The sequence below is a fragment of the Felis catus genome, chromosome X (assembly GCF_018350175.1).
Source record: "Felis catus isolate Fca126 chromosome X, F.catus_Fca126_mat1.0, whole genome shotgun sequence".
NCBI classification, from domain to species: Eukaryota; Metazoa; Chordata; class Mammalia; order Carnivora; family Felidae; genus Felis; species Felis catus.
Window position 1 is genome coordinate 1123474 of NC_058386.1, and position 20924 is coordinate 1144397.

At 44.3% G+C, this 20924-nt stretch overlaps 1 protein-coding gene across 1 annotated transcript; it reads left to right on the plus strand.

The window, feature by feature from the left end:
• The first annotated feature begins 10362 nt into the window (after nt 1–10362).
• On the plus strand, nt 10363–20447 carry ASMT (acetylserotonin O-methyltransferase). Its single transcript, XM_045051086.1, has 8 exons — nt 10363–10438; nt 13579–13980; nt 14669–14798; nt 17189–17257; nt 18141–18259; nt 18867–19007; nt 19444–19566; nt 20000–20447. The coding sequence occupies exons 1-8, from the start codon at nt 10363–10365 to the stop codon at nt 20230–20232; spliced, it is 1293 nt and encodes a 430-aa protein (XP_044907021.1). The 3' UTR covers nt 20233–20447.
• Nucleotides 20448–20924: the final 477 nt, after the last annotated feature.

Genomic DNA, 20924 nt, shown 5'->3' on the forward strand with positions numbered 1-20924 from the left:
AGTTACCACAACCTTAGTACAGGGAGAGTTAACACAAATTTAGCACAGAGAGTTAACACAACCTAAGTAGTGAGAGAGTTAGCACATCATTTTTACAGGGAGATTTAACACAACAACCTTCGTACAGGGAGAGTTAACACAACATTTCTACAGGGAGCATTAAGACAAAAAGCTTCATACAGAGAGAGTTAACACAACCTTAGTACAGGGAGAGTTAACACAACCTTAGGACAGGGACAGCTAATACAAAAACTTTAGTGCAGGGAGAGCTACCGCAACTACTGTAGTAAAGGGAGAGTTAACACAACCTGAGTACTGGGAGAGTTAACACAACCTTAATACAGGGAGAGTTAACACATTCCTAGTACAGGGAGACTTAACACAACCACCTTAGTACAGGGATAGTTAACATAACCTGTTACAGGGAGAGTAAGCACATTGTTAGTACTAGGAGAATTAACACAACCTTAGCACAGGGAGAGGTAACACAACCTTAGTACTGGGAGAGTTAACACAACATTAGTACAGGGAGATTTAACACAGTCTTAGTACAGGTACAGTTAACACAAACTTAGTATAGGGAGAGTCAACACAACCTTAGTACAGGGAGAGTTAGCACAACAACATTAGTGTAGGGAGACTTAACACAACCTTAGTATAGGGAGAGTTCATACAACAACTGTAGTATGGGGTGAGTAAACACAACCTGAGTACAGGGAGAGTTGACAAAACAACCTTCATACAGGTTGAACACAACTTTACAACAGGGAGAGTGAACACAACCTTACAACAGGAAGAGTTAACACAACAACGTTACAACAGGGAGAGTTAACAAAACCTTAGTACAGGGAGAGTTAACACAACAAGTTTAGTACAGAGAGAGTTAAATAACCTTAGCACAGGGAGAGTTAACACAAATTTAACACAGAAAGAGTTAACACCACCTAAGCAATGAGAGTGTTAACACAGCATTTTTACAGTGAGCTGAACACAGCGACCTTCGTACAGGGAGAGTTAACACAACATTCGTACAGGGAACATTAAGACAAAAAGCTTCATATAGAGAGAGTTAACACCACCTTAGTACAGGAAGAGCTAACACAACAACCTTAGTACAGGGAGAGTTAACACAACACAACATTAGTACAGGGAGATTTAGCACAGTCGTAGAAGAGAGAGAATTACCACAACCATAGTACAGGGAGAGTACAACACAACAACCTTAGTACTGGGAGAGTTAACACAACCTTAGTACTGGGAGAGTTAAAACGACAACCTTAATACAGGGGTAGTTAACACAACCTGAGTACAGGGAGAGTTAGCACAACCTTAATATGGGGCGTGTTAACACAACATCTTAGGACAGGGATAGTTAACACATCCTTAGCCCAGTGATGGTTAACACAGGGTTAGCACACAGAGAGTTAACACAACCTTAGCAAAGAGAGAGCACAAAAATTGTGCAAGGAGACTTAACGCAACAACGTTCATACAGGGAGAGTAACACAACAACCTTAGTATATGGAGATGTAACACAACCTATGACAGGGAGACTTAACACAAAAACATTAGTACAGGGATAGCTAACACAACAATCTTAGTAAAGGGAGAGTAAGCACAACCTTAGTATGGGGAGAGTTAACACAACAACCTTAGTACAGGGAGAGTTAACACAACCTTCGCGCAGAGAGAGTTAACACAACGTTTGTCCAGGGAGAGTTAACACAACAACCTTCGTACATGGAGAGTTAACACAAAAACCTTCATACAGGGAGAGTTAACACAACATTAGTACAGGGAGATTTAACACAGTCTTAGTACAGGCAGGGGTAACACAAACTTAGTCCAGGGAGAGTTAACACAACCTTAGTACAGGGGGAGCAAACAGAACTATCTTAGTACAAGGAAAGTAAACACAACAACCTTAGTACAGGGAGAGTTAACACACCCTTAGCACAGAGGGAGTTAACACAACCTTTGTACAGGAAGAGTTAACACAACATTAGTACAGGGAGAGTTAACACAATATTAGTACAGGGAGAGTTAACACAACAACCTAGCACAGGGAGAGTTAACACATCCTTCGCAGTGAGGGTTAACACAAAGTTAACACAAAGAGACCTAACACAACGTTAACAAAGAGAGTTAGCACATTTGTGCAAGAAGATTTAACACAACAACCTTCGTACAGGGAGAGTTAACGCAACAACTTCAGACGGAGAGTTAACAGAATTTTAGTTCAAGGAGAGTCAACACAACCTTAGTACAGGGAGTTAACACAACAACCTAAGTACAGGGTGAGTTAACACAACTTTAGTACAGGGAGAGTTAAGACAACAACCTTAGTCCAGGGAGAGTTAACACAACCTTAGTACAGGGAGAGTTAACAGAACAACTTTCGTAAAGGGAGAGTTAACACAACCTGAGTACAGGGAGAATTAACACAACCTTAGTACAGGAAGAGTTAACACAACAACCTCAGTCCAGGGGGAGTTAACACAACAACCTTAGTATATGGAGAGTTAAAACACCTTAGCACAAGGAGAGTTAACAGAAACTTAGCACAGAGGGAGTTAACACAAACTAAACAATGAGGGAGTGAAGACAACATTTGTACGTGGAGATCTAACACAACATGCTTTGCATAGGGAGAGGTAACATAACTTTCGTACAGGGAGAGTTAAGACAACAAGCTTCATACAAGAATGAGTTAACACAACCTTAGTACAGGGAGAGTTAACATAACTTTCGTACAGGGAGAGTTAAGACAACAAGCTTCATACAAGAATGAGTTAACACAACCTTAGTACAGGGAGAGTTAACACAACCACCTTAGTACAGGGAGTGTTAACACAAACTTAGTAAAGAGATGGTTAACACAATCTTAGTGCAGGGAGAGTTAACACAACAACCTTAGCACAGGGAGAGTTAACACAATAACCTTAGCACAGGGAGAGTTAACATAACAACCTTAGTACAAGGAGAGTTTAAACAGCCTTAGCACAGGGAGAGTTAACACAAATTTAGCACAGAGAGAGTTAACACAACCTAAGCAATGAGAGAGTTAGCACATAGTTTTTACAGGGAGGCTTAACACAACAACCTTCGTACAGGGAGAGTTAACACAACATTTGTACAGGGAGCATTAAGACAATAAGCTTCATACAGAGAGAGTTAACACGACCTTAGTACAGGGAGAGTTTACAGAACCTTAGTACAGGGACAGATAACACAACCTTATTACTGGGAGAGTTAACACAACCTTGGTATAGGGAGACTTAAGACAACAACCTTTGTACAGGGAGAGTTAACAAAACCTTCGTACAGGGAGAGATAAGACAACAAGCTTCATACACAGAGATTTAACACAACCTTAGTACAGGGAGAGTTATCACAACCTTAGCACAGGGAGAGTTAACACAACAACCTTAGTACAGGGAGAGTTAATACAACCTTAGTACTTGGAGAGTTAACACAACAACCTTAATATAGGGGTAGTTAACACAACCTGAGTACAGGGAGAGTTAACACGACCTTAGCACAGGGAGAGTTAACACAACCTTAGCAGAGAGAGAGTTAGCACAACATTTGTGCAAGGAGACCTAACACAACAACCTTCATATAGGGACATTTAACACAACCTTAATACAGGGAGACTTAACACAACCTTCATACAGAAAGACCTAACCCAACAACCTTAGTAAAGGGAGAGTTAACACAACCTGAGTACTGGGAGAGTTAACACAACCTTAATACAGGGACAGTTAACACATGGTTAGTACAGGGAGACTTAACACAACAACCTTAGTACAGGGAGAGTTAACACAACCTTTGTGCAGGGATGCTTTACACAACAACCTTCGTACAGGGAGAGTTAAGACATCAAGCTTCATACAAGGAGAGTTAACACAATCTTAGTACAGGGAGAGTTAACACAACAACCTTCATACAGGGAGAGTTAACACAACAACCTTAGTACAGGGAGAGTTAACACAACAACCTTCATACAGGGAGAGTTAACACAACAACCTTAGTACAGGGAGAGTTAACACAACAACCTTAGTACAGGGAGAGTTACCACAACACTTGTACAGGGATAGTTAACGCAATCTAGTACAGGGAGAGTTAACACAAAACCTTAATACAGGGAGAGTTAACACAACCTTAGTATAGGGAGAGTTAACACAACAACTTTAGTTCAGGGAGAGTTAACACATCCTTAGCACAGATAGAATTAACACAAACTTAGCACAGAGAGTGTTAACACAACCTTTGTACAGGGAGAATTAACACAACAACCTTCTAACAGGGAAACGTAACACAACCTCAGGGAGGGTTAAGACAAGAAGCTTCATAGATGGAGAGTTAACACAACCTTAGTACAGGCAGAAGCTTCATAGATGGAGAGTTAACACAACCTTAGTACAGGCAGAGTTAACACAACAACCTTAGCACAGGGAAAGTTAACACAAACTTACCACAGAGAGCATTAACACAACCTATGCAATGAAAGAGTTAACACAAAATTTGTACAGGGAGAGTTAACACAACAACCTTCATAAAGGGAGACTTAACACAACCTGAGTCCTGGGGGAGTTAACACATGGTTAGTACAGGGATACAAACACAACAACCTTAGTACAGGGATAGTTAACACAACCTTTGTACCCGGAGACTTTACACAACAACCTTCATACAGGGAGAGTTAAGGCATCAAGCCTCATACAGGGAGAATTAACAGAACATTAGACGGGGAGAGTTAACACAACCTTAGTACAGGGAGAGTTAACAGCACCTTAGTACTGGGAGAGTTAATAGAACCTTAGTACAGGGAGAATTAACACAACAACCTTAGTATAGGGAGAGTTAACGCAACCTTAGTACAGGGAGATTTAACACAAACTTAGTACTGGTGGAGTTAGCACAACCTTAGTACAGGTGGAGTTAAAAACAACAATTTTATGGGGAGAGTTAACACAACCTTAGTACAGGGAGAGTTAACACAACAACCTTATTTCAGGGAGAGTTCACACAATCTTAGCACAGAGAGAGTTAACACAACCTTTGTACTGGGACTTAACACAACAACCTTCAGACAGGGAGAGTTAACACAACCTTCAGACAGGAAGAGTTAAGACAACAAGCTTCATACAGGGTGATTTAACACAACTTTAGTTCAGGGAGAGTTAACACAACCTTAGTACAGGGAGAGTAAACACAATCTTTGTACAGGGAGACTTAACACAACATTCTTCATACAGGGAGACTTAACACAACAAGCTTAGTACAGTGAGAGTTAACACCTTCGTACAGGGTGAGTTAACACAACCCTAGACAGGGGGAGTTAACATAACCTTGGTACAGGAAGAGTTAACATAACCTTTGTACAGGTAGACTTAACACAACAGCCTTTGTACAGTGAGAGTTAACACAACTTTCATACAGGGAGTTAACACAACAACCTTAGTACAGGGAGAGTTAACATAAGTACAGGGAGAATTAACACAATCTTAGTACAGGGAGAGTTAACACAACAACCTTCTTACAGGGAGTGTTAACATCACCTTAGTACAGTGTGAGTTAACACAACAAACTTAGTACAGGGAGAGTTAACACACCAACCTTAGTAAAGGGAGAATTAACACAACAATCTTAGTACAGGGAGAGTTAAAACAACCTTAGCACACGGAGATTTAACACAAACTTAGCACAGAGAGATTTAATACAACCTAAGCAATGAGAGAGTTAACAAAACATTTGTATAGGTAGACTTAACACAACAATCTTAGTACAGGGAGAGTTAATACAACAACCTTTGTACAGGGAGAGTTACCACAACCTTTGTACAATTTTAGTACACAATTTTAGTACAGGGAGAATTAACACAACTTTAGTACATGGAGTGTTAGCACAACCTTCATACAGGGAGAGTTAAGGCATCAAGCTTCATACAGGGAGAGTTAACAGAACATTAGATGGGGAGAGTTAATACAACCTTAGTACAGGGAGAGTTAACAGAAACTTAGTACTGGGAGAGTTAACAGAACCTTAGTATGGGGAGAGTTAACACAGCAACCTTAGTATAGGGAGAGTTAACGCAACCTTAGTACAGGGAGATTTAACACAACCTTAGTACAGGTGGAGTTAAAAAAACAACCATTTTATGGGGAGAGTTAACACAACCTTTTTACAGGGAGAGTTAACACAGCAACACTCTTACAGGGAGACTTAACAAAACAACCTTAATACAGGGAGAGTTAACACAACAGCCTTATTTCAGGGAGAATTCACACAATCTTAGCACAGAGAGAGTTAACACAACCTTTGTACTGGGACTTAACACAACAACCTTCACACAGGGAGAGTTAAGACAACAAGCTTCATACAGGGTGATTTAACACAACCTTAGTACAGGGAGAGTTAACACAATCTTTGTACAGGGAGACTTAACACAACATTCTTCATACAGGGAGAATTAACACAAGCTTAGTACAGTGAGAGTTAACACAACACCTTCGTACAGGGTGAGTTAACACAACCCTAGACAGGGAGAGTTAACACAACCTTGGTACAGGAAGAGTTAACATAACCTTTGTACAGGTAGACTTAACACAACAACCTTCGTACAGGGAGAGTTAACACAACTTTCGTACAGGGAGTTAACAACTTTAGTACAGGGAGAGTTAACATAAGTACAGGGAGAATTAACACAATCTTAGTACAGGGAGAGTTAACACAACAACCTTCATACAGGGAGCATTAACACCACCTTAGTACAGTGTGAGTTAACACAACAAACTTAGTACAGGGAGAATTAACACACCAACCTTAGTAAAGGGAGAATTAACACAACAATCTTAGTACAGGGATAGTTAACACAACCTTTGTATCTGGAGACTTTACACAACAACCTTCGTATAGGGAGAGTTAAGGCATCAAGCTTCATACAGGGAGAGTTAATAGAACATTAGATGGGGAGAGTTAACACAACCTTAATACAGGGAGAGTTAACAGCACCTTAGTACCGGGAGAGTTAATAGAACCTTAGTACAGGGAGAGTTAACACAACAACCTTATTTCAGGAAGAATTCACACAATCTTAGCACAGAGAGAGTTAACACAACCTTAGCACACGGAGATTTAACACAAACTTAGCATAGAGAGATTTAATACAACCTAAGCAATGAGAGAGTTAACACAACATTTGTATAGGTAGACTTAACACAACAATCTTAGTACAGGGAGAGTTAACACAACCTTAGCACAGGGAGAGTTAACACAACATTTGTACAGGGATAGTTAACACAATCTAGTACAGGGAGAGTTAACACAACAACCTTAGTACAGGGAGAGTTAACACAACCTTAGTATAGCGAGATTTAATGCAACAACCTTAGCACAGGGATAGTTAACACAACCTTAGTAGAAGGAGGTTAACAAAATCTTAGTACAGGGAGAGTTAACACAACAACCTTAGTACAGGGAGAGTTAAGGCCACCTTAGTACAGGGAGAATTAACACAACATCCTTCGTATAGAGAGTATTAACACAAGCTTAGTACAGGGAGATTTTACACAACCTTAGTACAGGGAGAGTTAACACAACAACTGTAGTACGGGGAGAGTTAAAACAACCCTAGCACAGGGAGAGTTAAAACAAACCTAGCACAGAGGGAGTTAACACAACCTAAGCAATGAGAGAGTTAACACATTTGTACAGGGAGACTTAACACAACAACCTTCGTACAGGGAGAGTTAACACAACCTTAGTACAGGGAGAGTTAACACAACAGCCTTCATACAGGGAGAATTAATACAACCACCTTTGTACAGGGAGAGTTAGCACAACAATCTTTGTACAGGGTGAGTTAACAAAATCTTAGTACAGGGGGAGTTAACACAACAACATTCATACAGGGAGACTTAACACATCCTTTTTATAGGGAGAGTTAAGACAACAAGCTTCATATAGGGAGAGTTAACACAACGTTAGTCCAGGGAGAGTTAACAGCACCTTAGTACAGTGAGAGTTAACACAGCAATCTCAGTAAAGGGAGAGTTAACACAGCAACCTTCATAGAGGGAGACTTAACACAACAACCTTCAAACAGGAAGAGTTAACATCATTTTAGTACAGGGAGAGTTAACACAACAACATTAGTTCAGGGAGAGTTAACACAACCTTAGCACAAAGAGAATTAACACAACCTTAGCTCAGAGAGAGTTAAGACAAGGTTTGTATGTGGAGACTTAACACAGCAACCTTTGTACAGGGAGAGTTAACACAACCTTCGTACAGGGAGAGGTAAGACAACAAGCTTCATACAGGGTGATTCAACACAACCTTTGTACATGGAGAGCTAACACAACAACCTTAGTACAGCAAGAGCTAACACAACCTTCGTACAGGGAGAGTTAAGACAATAAGGTTCATACAGGGAGAGTTAACACAACAACCTTAGTACAAGGAGAGTTAACATAATCTTAGTATAGGGAGAGTTAACACAATTTTAGTACAGGGAGTGTTAATACATCCTTCGTACAGGGAGAGTTAACATAATCTTAGTACAGGGAGAGTTAACACAATGTTAGTACAAGGAGAGTTAACACAATCTTTGTAGGGGGAGAGTTAACACAATGTTAGTACAGAGAGTTAACACAACAACCTTTGTACAGGGAGAGTTACTACAACCTTTGTACAATTTTAGTACACAATTTTAGTACAGGGAGAATTAACACAACCTTAGTACATGGAGTGTTAACACAACCTTCGTACAGGGAGAGTTAACACAACAACCTTAGTACAAGGAGAGTTAACATAACCTTAGTATAGGGAGAGTTAACACAATTTTAGTACAGGGAGTGTTAACACAACGTTCGTACCAGGAGAGTTCACACAACCTTAGTACAGGGAGAGTTAATACAACAACCTTTGTACAGGGAGAGTTACCACAACCTTTGTACAATTTTAGTACACAATTTTAGTACAGGGAGAATTAACACAACCTTAGTACATGGAGTGTTAACACAACCTTTGTACAGGGAGAGTTAACACAACAACCTTAGTACAAGGAGAGTTAACATAACCTTAGTATAGGGAGAGTTAACACAATTTTAGTACCGGGAGAGTTAACACAATTTTAGTACAGGGAGTGTTAACACAACCTTAGTACAGAGAGTTCACGCAACCTTAGTACAGGGAGAGTTAATACAACTACCTTTGTACAGGGAGAGTTACCACAACCTTCGTACAATTTTATTTTATTTATTTTTTTTCAACGTTTATTTTTATTTTATTTTTGGGACAGAGAGAGACAGAGCATGAACGGGGGAGGGGCAGAGAGAGAGGGAGACACAGAATCGGAAACAGGCTCCAGGCTCTGAGCCATCAGCCCAGAGTCCGACGCGGGGCTTGAACTCACGGACCGCAAGATCGTGACCTGGCTGAAGTCGGACGCTTAACTGACTGCGCCACCCAGGCGCCCCATTTGTACAATTTTAGTACACAATTTTAGTACAGGGAGAATTAACACAACTTTAGTACATGGAGTGTGAGCACAACCTTTGTACAGGGAGAGTTAACACAACAACCTTAGTACAGGGGGAGTTAAGACAACCTTTGCACGGGACTAGTTAACACAACCTTAGTAGAATACCAAGTAATGAAAGGGTGACAACAGGTGATACAACCTCAATCAAGTAAGAGGCGGTGTGACTATAACAGAGCACTAACAATACAAACTTGCGCAGATTTAGTATGATTTTAACGGGATTTTACAGATAGAGCTTGTCGATAAATGGATAGAACGTTACTCCAGGGGCCTTACCCCCAGGAGACTCTTGGCAGTGTCGGGGCGCGTTTTTGATTGTCACAGCCGGGATGGGGGCGCCCCTGGCCTGTGGCAGGTGGAGACCAGAGACGTTGCTCATCGCCCTACGGTGCACAGCACGCCCGGGCCCAGAGGGTCTTCCGGCCCCGATGTCAGCCGTGCTGAGGTCCGGAAGCCCTGGCTTCACAGATAACACTTGGTAGGACCCTCATCACAGGGTGCGAGTTAACACAGCCTGACGACAGGCCCCCGGTCCCCTCGGGCCGCGTGCATCTTTGGGGCTGCGCAGCGAGCTCAGCGCGGGAGGAAACTGTCGCCTCGACGGTCGCGTTGGACGCAGGCGGACCTACCGCTCTTCGCGTCCAGGCACGTGTGGAGCCGGCGCTCGTCATCCGTGTGCGGTGACCATGCTGTGGGTCGCGCCTGTCTCCAAGGGCCATCTGCCCACGTGGGACGCGAGTGGCCACGGGCAGCGCGGTCGCCCCGACCCTGCAGCCATGCGAAACACTGTGCAAGAGGAAAAGCACGACGCGATGACGATTTGCCGGTTCTTGGAAGACTTTGCGCATCACTTGCAGGCGCGAGCTGTGAAGGTCCCCACACGGAGCCGTGGGCACCCCACAAGCGACAGGCGTCGCGGCTCTGAGGCCCCCTTGCAGGGAAGGTCGCTGCCAGAGTCGGGACGCAAAGGGTGAAGCTGTGGCCGTGCACGTGCTTCTGTGTGTCCCTGGCCGTCGCGTGTCCTCCTCTTTGGGGCGCGAGGCTTCCTTCTGACGCTGCGTCTTTGCCGGGACGGGTCCCCGGCTGTTGCTTTGCGGGGCGACGCTGTTCCGGGCCCGACGGCGGGGCAGGCGGGGGGCGCTTTATTGAGCATCTTGTGGAGCCAGACGGGGTGGGGGCGACGGCGGGAGGCGGTACCCCAGAGCCGCTCGCTCGGGCGCCCCCTTGCGGGCTGCCCAGCTGCGGGAGGGGCTCGTCGCGCCCTGCTTGCTCCGGGCCGCCCGCCCCCCAGCCCTGGCCCCCACCCGCCCTGAGGACCAACCTGTCCGCTGGGTGGCAACACCCTGGACAGCTGGTCGACCCCACAGCGCCCCCCCCCAGCGGCACGAACAGGTGCTTCCCGAGTGCACAGTGGAAGCGGATTCGTATTTGCTTTGGTTTTGTTTCGTTTTTTATCTTGTTGTATTCTATTTTATTTTACTTTTTTATTTTATTTTATTTTATTTTATTTTATTTTATTTTATTTTATTTTATTTTTTGTTTTATTTTGTTTTGTTTTGTTTTATTTTATTTTTTGTTTTATTTTATTTTGTTTTGTTTTGTTTTCTTTTTTCTTTTCTTTTTTGTTTTATTTTATTTTGTTTTGTTTTGTTTTATTTTACCTTATTTTTTGTTTTATTTTGTTTTATATGGTTTTATTTTCTTTTGTTTTATTTTATTTTTTGTTTTATTTTATTTTATTTTGTTTTATTTTGTTTTGTTTTGTTTTATTTTATTTTATTTTTTGTTTTATTTTATTTTGTTTTGTTTTGTTTTATTTTACCTTATTTTTTGTTTTATTTTGTTTTATATGGTTTTATTTTCTTTTGTTTTATTTTATTTTTTGTTTTATTTTATTTTATTTTGTTTTATTTTGTTTTGTTTTGTTTTATTTTATTTTATTTTTTGTTTTATTTTATTTTGTTTTGTTTTGTTTTCTTTTATTTTTTGTTTTATTTTTTGTTTTATTTTGTTTTATATTGTTTTATTTTCTTTTCTTTTGTTTTATTTTATTTTTTGTTTTATTTTATTTTATTTTTTGTTTTATTTTGTTTGATATTGCTTTAGTTTCTTTTGTTTTATTTTTTGTTTTCTTTTCTTTTCTTTTCTTTTCTTTTTGGTTTCATTTTATTTTGTTTTGTTTTGCTATGTTTTATTTTATTTTATTTTATTTCATTTTTTATTTTATTTTGTTTTGTTTTGTTTTATTTTACTTTATTTTTTGTTTTATTTTGTTTTATATTGTTTTATTTTCTTTTGTTTTATTTTCTTTTTTGTTTTATTTTGTTTTGTTTTGTTTTGTTTTCTTTTATTTTTTGTTTTATTTTATTTTGTTTCGTTTTGCTATGTTTTATTTTGTTTTATTTATTTTATTTTATTATATTTTATTTCATTTCATTTCATTATATTTTATTTTATGTTATTTTGTTTCATTTTGTTTTGTTTTATTTCATTTCATTTCATTTTACTTTATTTCATTTCATTGTATTTTGTTTTGTTTTATTTTATTTCACTTATCTTATTTTATTATATTTCATTTCATTATATTTTATGTTATTTTGTTTTGCTTTGTTATGTTTTATTTTATTTTATTTATTTTATTATATTTCATTTCATTATATTTTATTTTGTTTTGTTTTGCTTTGTTTTATTTTATTTCATTACATTTCATTTTATTTTATTTCATTCTATTCTATTTTATTTTATTTTATTTTGTTTTATTTCGTTCCATTTTATTTTATTATATTTTATTTTGTTTTCTTATGTTTTATTTTATTTATTTTATTTTATTACACTTTAGTTCATTTTATTTTATTTTATTATATTTATTTATTTTATTTTACTCTAATTTATTTTTCCTGTTCTTTATTTTGTATTTAACTTAATTTTTTCTTTTCTTTATTTCATCTTACTTTATTTTATATTTTAATTAGTTTTATTTATTTATTTATTTTGAATTTTTTTTTAATGTTTATTTATTTTTGAGACAGAGTGCGAGTCGGGGAAGGGCAGAGAGAGAGGGAGACGCAGAATCTGAAGCAGGTTCCAAGCTCTGAGCTGTCAGCACAGAGCCTGATGTGGGGCTCGAACCCACAAACCCGCGAGATTGTGACCTGAGCCAAAGTTGGACGCTTAACTGACTGAGCCACCCAGGCGCCCCCCTTTTTTTTTTTCAATTTTTTAAATGCTTATTTATTTTTGAGACAGAGGGAGACAAAACCCGAGTGTAATTTTTTATTTTATTTATTTGTTTCATGTACTCGATTCTGTTCTGTTTAAAATACTTATTTATTCAAATTTTATTTATTTTATTTGTTTTATGTACTCTAGTCTAAATATTTAAATACCTTAGTATTTAAAATATTAATTTAACATATTCAAATATTTGTGTAAGTTCTGTTTAAACACTTTTGTTTTCAATTTTAAAAATTAACTGGAGGTTTCAATTTAAAATTTAATTTGACAATGTTATTGTTTTTATTTTTAAACATTTTTTTAATTTTTAATTTTTTTGAAAATGTTATTGTTTTAAAATAGAAATACCACAAAGTTCACTGTTTTAATTGTTTTGCATGCACAGACCTGTGGCTCTGAGCCCATTCACACTGTTTTGCACTTATCACCACCATCTGTCTCCAGAACTTTCCATCTTCCCAAACTGAAGCTGTGTCCCCATGAACCACTGACTCCCCGTCCCCGTCCCCAGCCCCTGTCTCCACCATCTAGGCTCTGTGTCTATGGATGTGTCTTGTTTAGAGACGCCATATACGTGGGATCACACAGGATCTGTCCTTCTGTGTCTGGCTTGTGTCACTGAGCATCACGTCCCCAAGGTCCATGCACGTTGTAGCAGGTGCAGAACGTCCTTCCTTTTCAAGGCTGAGCCATATTATACTGTGTGCATGGACCACAGTCTGCTCATCCTTGCGTCCATCCGTGGACACTTGGTTCTTCCACATCTTGGCTCCCGTGGACAACGCTCCAGTGAGCACGGAACCACAAGTGTCTTTTCCAAGGTCCACTTAGAATTCCTTGGAGTCCACACGCAGAAGCAGAACTCCTGGTTTCCACAACGGTTGCATCTGAGTTTTTAAGGTACTGCCATAACGTTCTCCATGGCAGCACTGTGTCCTCTGAAATCACATCCCTGCCTCCCCGCGCTTCTGTGAGTGTGGTCCCCAGGACGCTCGCTCACCGCTGGCCCCTTGTTTCCGAGGTTCTGTTTGCTGCCTGTGAGCTGGGTGTGTTTGACCTCCTCTCCAAGGCCCCGGAGCCCCTGGGCTCAGCGGCAGTGACTGTGCGTCTGGGCACCAGCTCCCATGGGACACGGCTCCTGCTGGACACCTGTGTGTCCCTGAAGCTGCTTCAGGTGGAGACGAGCAGAGGAAAAGGTAAGCCGGCTTGGCATTTCAATACGTACGCGGCACAATTTTCCCGTGAGGAACCAGAGAATAAGTATTTCCAGCCGTGTAGGACATGTTGAAGCAGCTTTGGACTCACGGAGGCTTTATGTAAATGAGTGGGCGTGCCTGGATTTCAATAAAACTTTATTTACAAACACAAGCAGTGGGCCACATTTACTGCCCAGGCTGTACTTTGCTGACTGCATTCTAGGGGTCTCCAAGGGCTGGTGCATGCATTGCTACCCTCACGAGGTATCCAGTGAGCAAGCGAAAAATGGGGGGAAAGCGTCCACAAGGGAGTAATTCTCAATCGAACTAAATATATCCCATTAAAGAGTTGCCATTCGATACAACGTTATATATTTTGGTGTTGAGATGGCTTCTCTCATGAAATGTGGTGATGGTGGGTTCTGTTTTGCTTTTAATGTCCTTACTTGGCAAAATTCAAGATTTTAGCTGTATGTTGCTCATTCTGTCCATTTTTAGGACGGGAGATTCGAGAACCCTGGTTCCCAGGACAGGAGACAAGGACGCACGCTCAGGCACGGGATTGGCCATTTAAAGACGTGCAGGGAGGGGGTAGCTCGCAGCTGGGACTTGCCTCAAAGCTGCATGGTGGCCTCTGGGCATATGACAGTGACTTAGAATCCAACCTATTCTTTGTGTTTCTTTGCAGCTTTATATCAAAACACAGAGCTCTCCAGCACCTACCTGGTCAGGGCCAGTCCCAAGTATCAGGGCAACATGCTTCTGTACCTGGCCAGGACGACGTACCTGTGCTGGGGCCACCTGGCCCAGGCCGTGAGGTGGGTGAGGGGTCGGAGGTGTGGACTGGGCCCCAGGGTTCCCTGCAGGCTGGTTTCAGGGCATCTGTGCAGTTGAACTGCCAGGTTTCCCTTAGAATCAAATGGAACCCTGCTGGGTCTGGGGTCCAGAGCAGGTGTGAGAAACCCCCTGCTCCTAACCGATGTAATTTACGTAGTGCTAATCTTTCCTGATGACAAGTCCTTGACCTTCAGTGGTGCCCAGGGAAAGGGCCTTGGGCTGAAGGAGCAAAGTGGGGAAGGGGGTGTACAATAAGATACTGCTCCCACAACTATTCCTGGGGTTGTCACTGGGGGCGTCTGTGGCTGGACCAGAGTCTGAGGTGGGGCGTCCTGGGCTGTGCAGGGAGTTGAGCAGCATCCCTGGTCTTCTCCCACCATGTGTTGGTACAATCATTCCAATTATGATAATTAAAAAAAATGTCCCGACATTTCAAGTGCCTCTTGGGGACAGAATCACCTGCAAGTGGAAACTGCTGACATAGACAGATGGGTGGGTAGGTGGGTAGATAATAGATACATGGATGGGTGGATGGATAGCTAGATACATCGATATGATGGATCATGGATAGATATAGGGATAGATAGATAGATAGATAGATAGATAGATAGATATAATGGATGGGTGAATGGATGGATAGATAGATAGATAGATAGATAGATAGATAGATAGATAAGATATATGGGTAGGTGCATGGGGGGATGGATGGATGGATAGATAGATAGATAGATAGATAGATAGATAGATAGACAGACAGACAAGATATATGGGTAGGTGCATGGGTGGATAGATAGATAGATAGATAGATAGATAGATAGATAGATATAATGGATGGGTGAATGGATGGATAGATAGATAGATAGATAGATAGATAGATAGATAGATAGATAAGATATATGGGTAGGTGCATGGGGGGATGGATGGATGGATAGATAGATAGATAGATAGATAGATAGACAGACAGACAAGATATATGGGTAGGTGCATGGGTGGATAGATAGATAGATAGATAGATAGATAGATAGATAGATAGACAAGATATATGGGTAGGTGCATGGGTGGATGGATGGGTGGATGGATAGATAGATAGATAGATAGATAGATAGATAGATAGATAAAGATATATGGGTAGGTGCATGGGGAGATGGATGGATGGATGGATGGATAGATAGATAGATAGAGAGATAGATAGATAGATAGACAGACAAGATATATGGGTAGGTGCATGGGTGGATGGATAGATAGATAGATAGATAGATAGATAGATAGATAGATAGACAGACAAGATATATGGATAGATGGATGGATAGATAGATAGATAGATAGATAGATAGATAGATAGATAGATAGACAAGATATATGGGTAGGTGCATGGGTGGATGGATGGATAGATAGATAGATAGATAGATAGATAGATAGATAGATAAGATATATGGGTAGGTGCATGGGGGGATGGATGGATAGATAGATAGATAGATAGATAGATAGATAGATAGATAGACAGACAAGATATATGGATAGATGCATGGGTGGATGGATGGATAGATAGATAGATAGATAGATAGATAGATAGATAGATATGATGGATGGATGGGTGGTGGATGGATGGATGGATAGATAGATAGATACATAGATACATAGATATGATGTATGGGTGGATGGATGGATGGATGGATAGATAGATAGACAGACATCATGGATAGATGGATAGATAGATAGACAGACAGACATGATGGATGGATGGGTACATGGATGGATGGATGGATAGATAGATAGATAGATGATAGATAGATAGACATGATGGATGGATGGGTAGGTAGATAGATACACAGACAGACATGATGGATGGATGGATGGATGGATGGATGGATGGATGGATCATACATACATACATACATACATACATACATACATGTGATGGATGGATGCATGGATAGGGAGGTAGATCAATAGTAGATAGATACTGATAGATATTAATAGACAGATATTGATGAATAGGTATAGGTATGTGACAGATACTGATAGGCATTGGTAATAGCATAGCATGGGCCCTTCTGTCCCCAGATGGCGGCCGACAAGTCCTCTGGCCTCAGCATCGCCCAATCGCACATCACTTCCTGCTCCCTTTACGCGGTCGTTAGATTCTGTCCTTCCTCGCTCACACAGCAAAGCCAGGCTACACGTGTGGCCCGTGGCCCTGGACATGCGTGTGTTCCGCACCAGAAGGGGGTCCGTGCCCACGTTTGGTCACTGAGTTTTGTCCCGTGTGTTCTGTCTGTGACGGGAGGTGGGAAGTTCGACCCCTTGTGTGTGCCTGCTGGTTTCCCCGACTGTGTCAGGCCCTGGGTGACCGCGTCCTGCCTGTTTGCAGGGACGGCAAGAACCAGTACCAGGAGGTGTTTGGGGTTCCCTCCAACGAACTCTTCACGGCCATCTACAGGTAATTCCCCACGTGGTCGCTTACAGGATGACGTTTACGTCACACATCCTCGTGGGGCTGAATCCATGTTCCAACAGAGCCAAACACAAGCAAGTTGATACTTAAAACAAAACAAAACAAAGCAAAAAAAAGCAGCCGACTTTGCTGCTGTGATGTCTGTGCTGGTGAGTTTCCTGAGCAGATGGGAATCTGTCCGTCCCTTCACAGGGCTCGATGCCCAGCATCAGTGATGTGCAAAAACGAGGCACACTTTTTACTTGGGGCAGACTTACGCAGGTAGTGGGTTCGCTCCAGTCTCAACACGGGTGTGGTGTGGACGTGGGGTCTGGTGTTGAAGTTCTGAGCTGCTGATGCCCCAGCGGCTGTTTCCAGGGTTCCCGGGTGGCTAATGGCCGGGAAAGAAGGACGGACAGGGGCTGGGAAGTCCTCTGGGCTGTGCCTCCGCTCCCCTCCTGTCCTTCCAAGACCCCTGCTTCTTTGGCCACCCTTGTCCCCATGTCCCCCGGCTCCCGCTGTTTGGGGCCACTGCCCGAGGGTGCGTGCACCCAATGACCTGTCACATGGGGTGTGGGACACCTTCCTGAGCTCCCTGAATTCAAACCAGCAGAACCCCGATTCTGGTGGCAATGGGCCCCCAGAGTGGCTTCCAGAGACCAAGGACCATGACATTCAGCCCCACAGCAGGTGACCTCAGGTGGGTTTGCTGGGCGGCTGAGCAGGGGCTCCCGACAGCACGCGCTGTCCGGGACGCGCATACATCGATGCCCGCACGCGCGCCTTCCTGACCTGTCTGTGGCGCACGGCTGGTTGCTCGGAGCCCTGCCTTGTCCGCGATGGGCGCACGGGCTGTGGCGTGGCCTTGACGAGCAGGTTTTGCGTGCAGGTCAGAGGGTGAGCGTGTGCAGTTCATGCGCGGTCTGCAGGACGTCTGGAGCGTCAGCGGGAGAGCGGTGCTGGAGGCCTTCGACCTGTCTCCCTTCCGGCTCATCTGCGACGTTGGCGGTGAGCGGGGGCGCCACGCGTGGGACTGGGGCCCTGCGAGCCCGTGAGGCAATACCGTGGGAGTCCCACTGAGGGTCGGGGCGGAAATGTCCTGTTCCCGTGCACCTGTGGGGACGTGAGCTCCTCCCCGAGCACAACCTGCCCTCTGTGGCTCTGACCCGGGGCCTGCGGGCGGGACCCACAATCTGTGCTCCAAGGGACGCCGATCCCGCCCGTGCACGGGCCACGCAGCTGCAGACGCGGCCTGGCTCAGTGGGGCCGGAAAGTTGAGGGGGCGAGCTTCCCAGGTGCCTGCAGGTGCACGCGGAACACGGTCCGGGGCCTGGCCAGGGGGCAGTCCTGTCCGCACAGGGTGCAGACGTGGGACTCAGGTGAGGTCCAGGCGTTAGCAGGGAGGGTCTGCCGACCCTCTGTGCCTTTTGAGCAAACGTTCTTGCCCTCACCGCGGCGTGCTGCGTGCGCGTCCGAGCCCGCGTCACTGAGCACCAGCCCTCGGGAGACGCAGGTTCTGGGGGGAGGTTGGAGGCTCGCCGGTTTGGGCCGAGCTGCCTGGGGTGTGGTCCCGGATGCATCGAGGGGCCCGTCGTGTGTCCCCGGTCACCTGCAGGCTGCTCCGGGGCTCTGGCCAAGGAGTGCACGGCCCTGTACCCTGGGTGTCGGGTCACCGTCTTCGACACCCCCGATGTCGTGCGCGCGGCCAAGGAGCACTTCTCATTCCTGGAGGACGACCGCATCCGCTTCTGGGAAGGTGGGTTCGCCTGTGCTGTGCGTGTACATGGGGACCCGGGGACGCGCCCCCAGGCCGCTCGGGACCTGTCAATCTTAGGCTTGGGGCGCAATCCGGCCGTGCGGTCGACCTTCTATGGCCCAGGGCATCTGTGATGGGAGCCTCCGACCGGTTGGCTGGGGCGTCCTGAAATCCGTGCTTAGGGACCTGTGTGCTCGTGACCTTCGCAAAGAAGATGGAAATGGAAACCGTGTCCCGCGTCCGAAGGACGGAGGGACAGAGAGGGGCCCCAAACACCGTGCCGACTTTTCTGCACCAGGGCTGGGTTTGGGGGTCGCAGCTGGGAACCCCTGGGGACCGTGTGCCACGGCCCAGGTGACCTTGCCATGCTGGGTGCCGTTTTCGTCCGGTGGGGCTGAGTCGTGCGCTGACCCCAGGCCACCTGCCCGTGCCGCAGGAGATTTCTTCGAAGACCCCCTTCCGGAGGCAGAGCTCTACGTCCTGGCGAGGGTCCTGCACGACTGGAGCGATGCGCGATGTGCCCGTTTGCTGGCGAGGATCCGTCGGGCCTGCAAACCAGGTAGCTCACGGGGCGATGTGTCGGCACAGAGTGGGGACCCCGTTCAGGGGGCCGTGTTGCTGAGGTCTCGTTTGGGTCAGGCCATTCATTGAACCCCGTGGCGTGCATACCCGTCCTGTAACGCATTGCACTTCAACCCGCGGGAAGTCGAAGGCTCTCGTGGTGCACAGCTCTCTCCTGGTTGGACCCCCGTGTGGCCGGGCGGGCGGGGGTCACTTTGTGCACACGCTTTTCTCCTGCCTGGTGGAGACCTGGCTGGTGCCCAGGGGGTCAGGGGGCGTCGGGTGAGGGCCCCGATGAGGGCATAAGGCACCCAGGGCAGCAGGGGACTCAGAGGGGCTGGGGGCTTGGACAGGAGCCGGGGAGGAGGGGGGGGGGTCCTCAGGCCGGCCCGTCCCTGTCCCTTGCTCACGGCCACCTGTCCCCATGACAGGGGGCGCTGTCCTGGTGATTGAAAGCCTCCTGGACGCGGACGGCCGGGGCCCTCTGACCACACAGCTCTACTCACTGAACATGCTCGTGCAGACAGAGGGCCGGGAGAGGACCCCTGCCCAGTACCTCGCGCTCCTGGGCCCTGCCGGCTTCCGGGACGTGCAGTACAGGAGGACCGGGGGCCTGTACGATGTCATCCTAGGCAGGACGGGGCTCCCTGCCGGCTGCAGCTAGCAGCCCTACCCGAGCACCCCCGAAAAGGGCGACCTCCGTGGGCTTCCTCATTTGGGGGGCTTGACAAGGGACTGGGGGTCTCTGCTCATGGTTGTGGGATGTGCATCGCTCGGTGGATTTTGCCTTGTTGTGCTTTGTTCTATTCTGCCCTATCCTATCCTAGCCTGTATTCTGTTCTGTGCTATTCTATTCTATTCTATTCTATTCTATTCTATTCTGTTCTCTATTCTGTTATATACAATTCTATTCTGTTCTATTTGATCCTATCCTATTCTATATTCTGTTCTATTCTATTCTGTTCTGTTCTATTCTATTCTATTCTATTCTACTCTCTATCCTGTTGTATACAATTCTATTCTATTCTGTTCTATTCTATTCTATTCGATCCTATCATATCCTGTATTCTGTTCTATTCTGTTGTGTTCTATTCTCTATTCCGTTATACCTCATTCTATTGTGTTCTCTATTCTATTCTATTTTATTCTCTCTTCTGTTATATCCAATTCTATTCTTCTATTCTATTCTATTCTGTTCTATTTCATTTCCAGCTTTCTGACACTATAATTGACAAAATTATACACGTTTAAGCTGTACAACGTGGTAATTTGATGTACACACACATTGTGCAGTGACAACCAGAACTGAGCTAATTCACCCCCCCCCCCGCCCCAGCCTCGCCCCAGGTTACTTTT

Bases quoted from the DNA above. Each gene is read 5' to 3' on its own strand.
- ASMT (XM_045051086.1), top strand. From the start codon at position 10,363: ATGACGATTTGCCGGTTCTTGGAAGACTTTGCGCATCACTTGCAGGCG. The intron at 10,439-13,578 runs GTGGGCACCCCA...CGCTCCAGTGAG, and splicing joins GAAGGTCCCCACACGGAGCC to CACGGAACCACAAGTGTCTT. The intron at 17,258-18,140 runs GTAATTCCCCAC...TTTTGCGTGCAG, and splicing joins CTCTTCACGGCCATCTACAG to GTCAGAGGGTGAGCGTGTGC.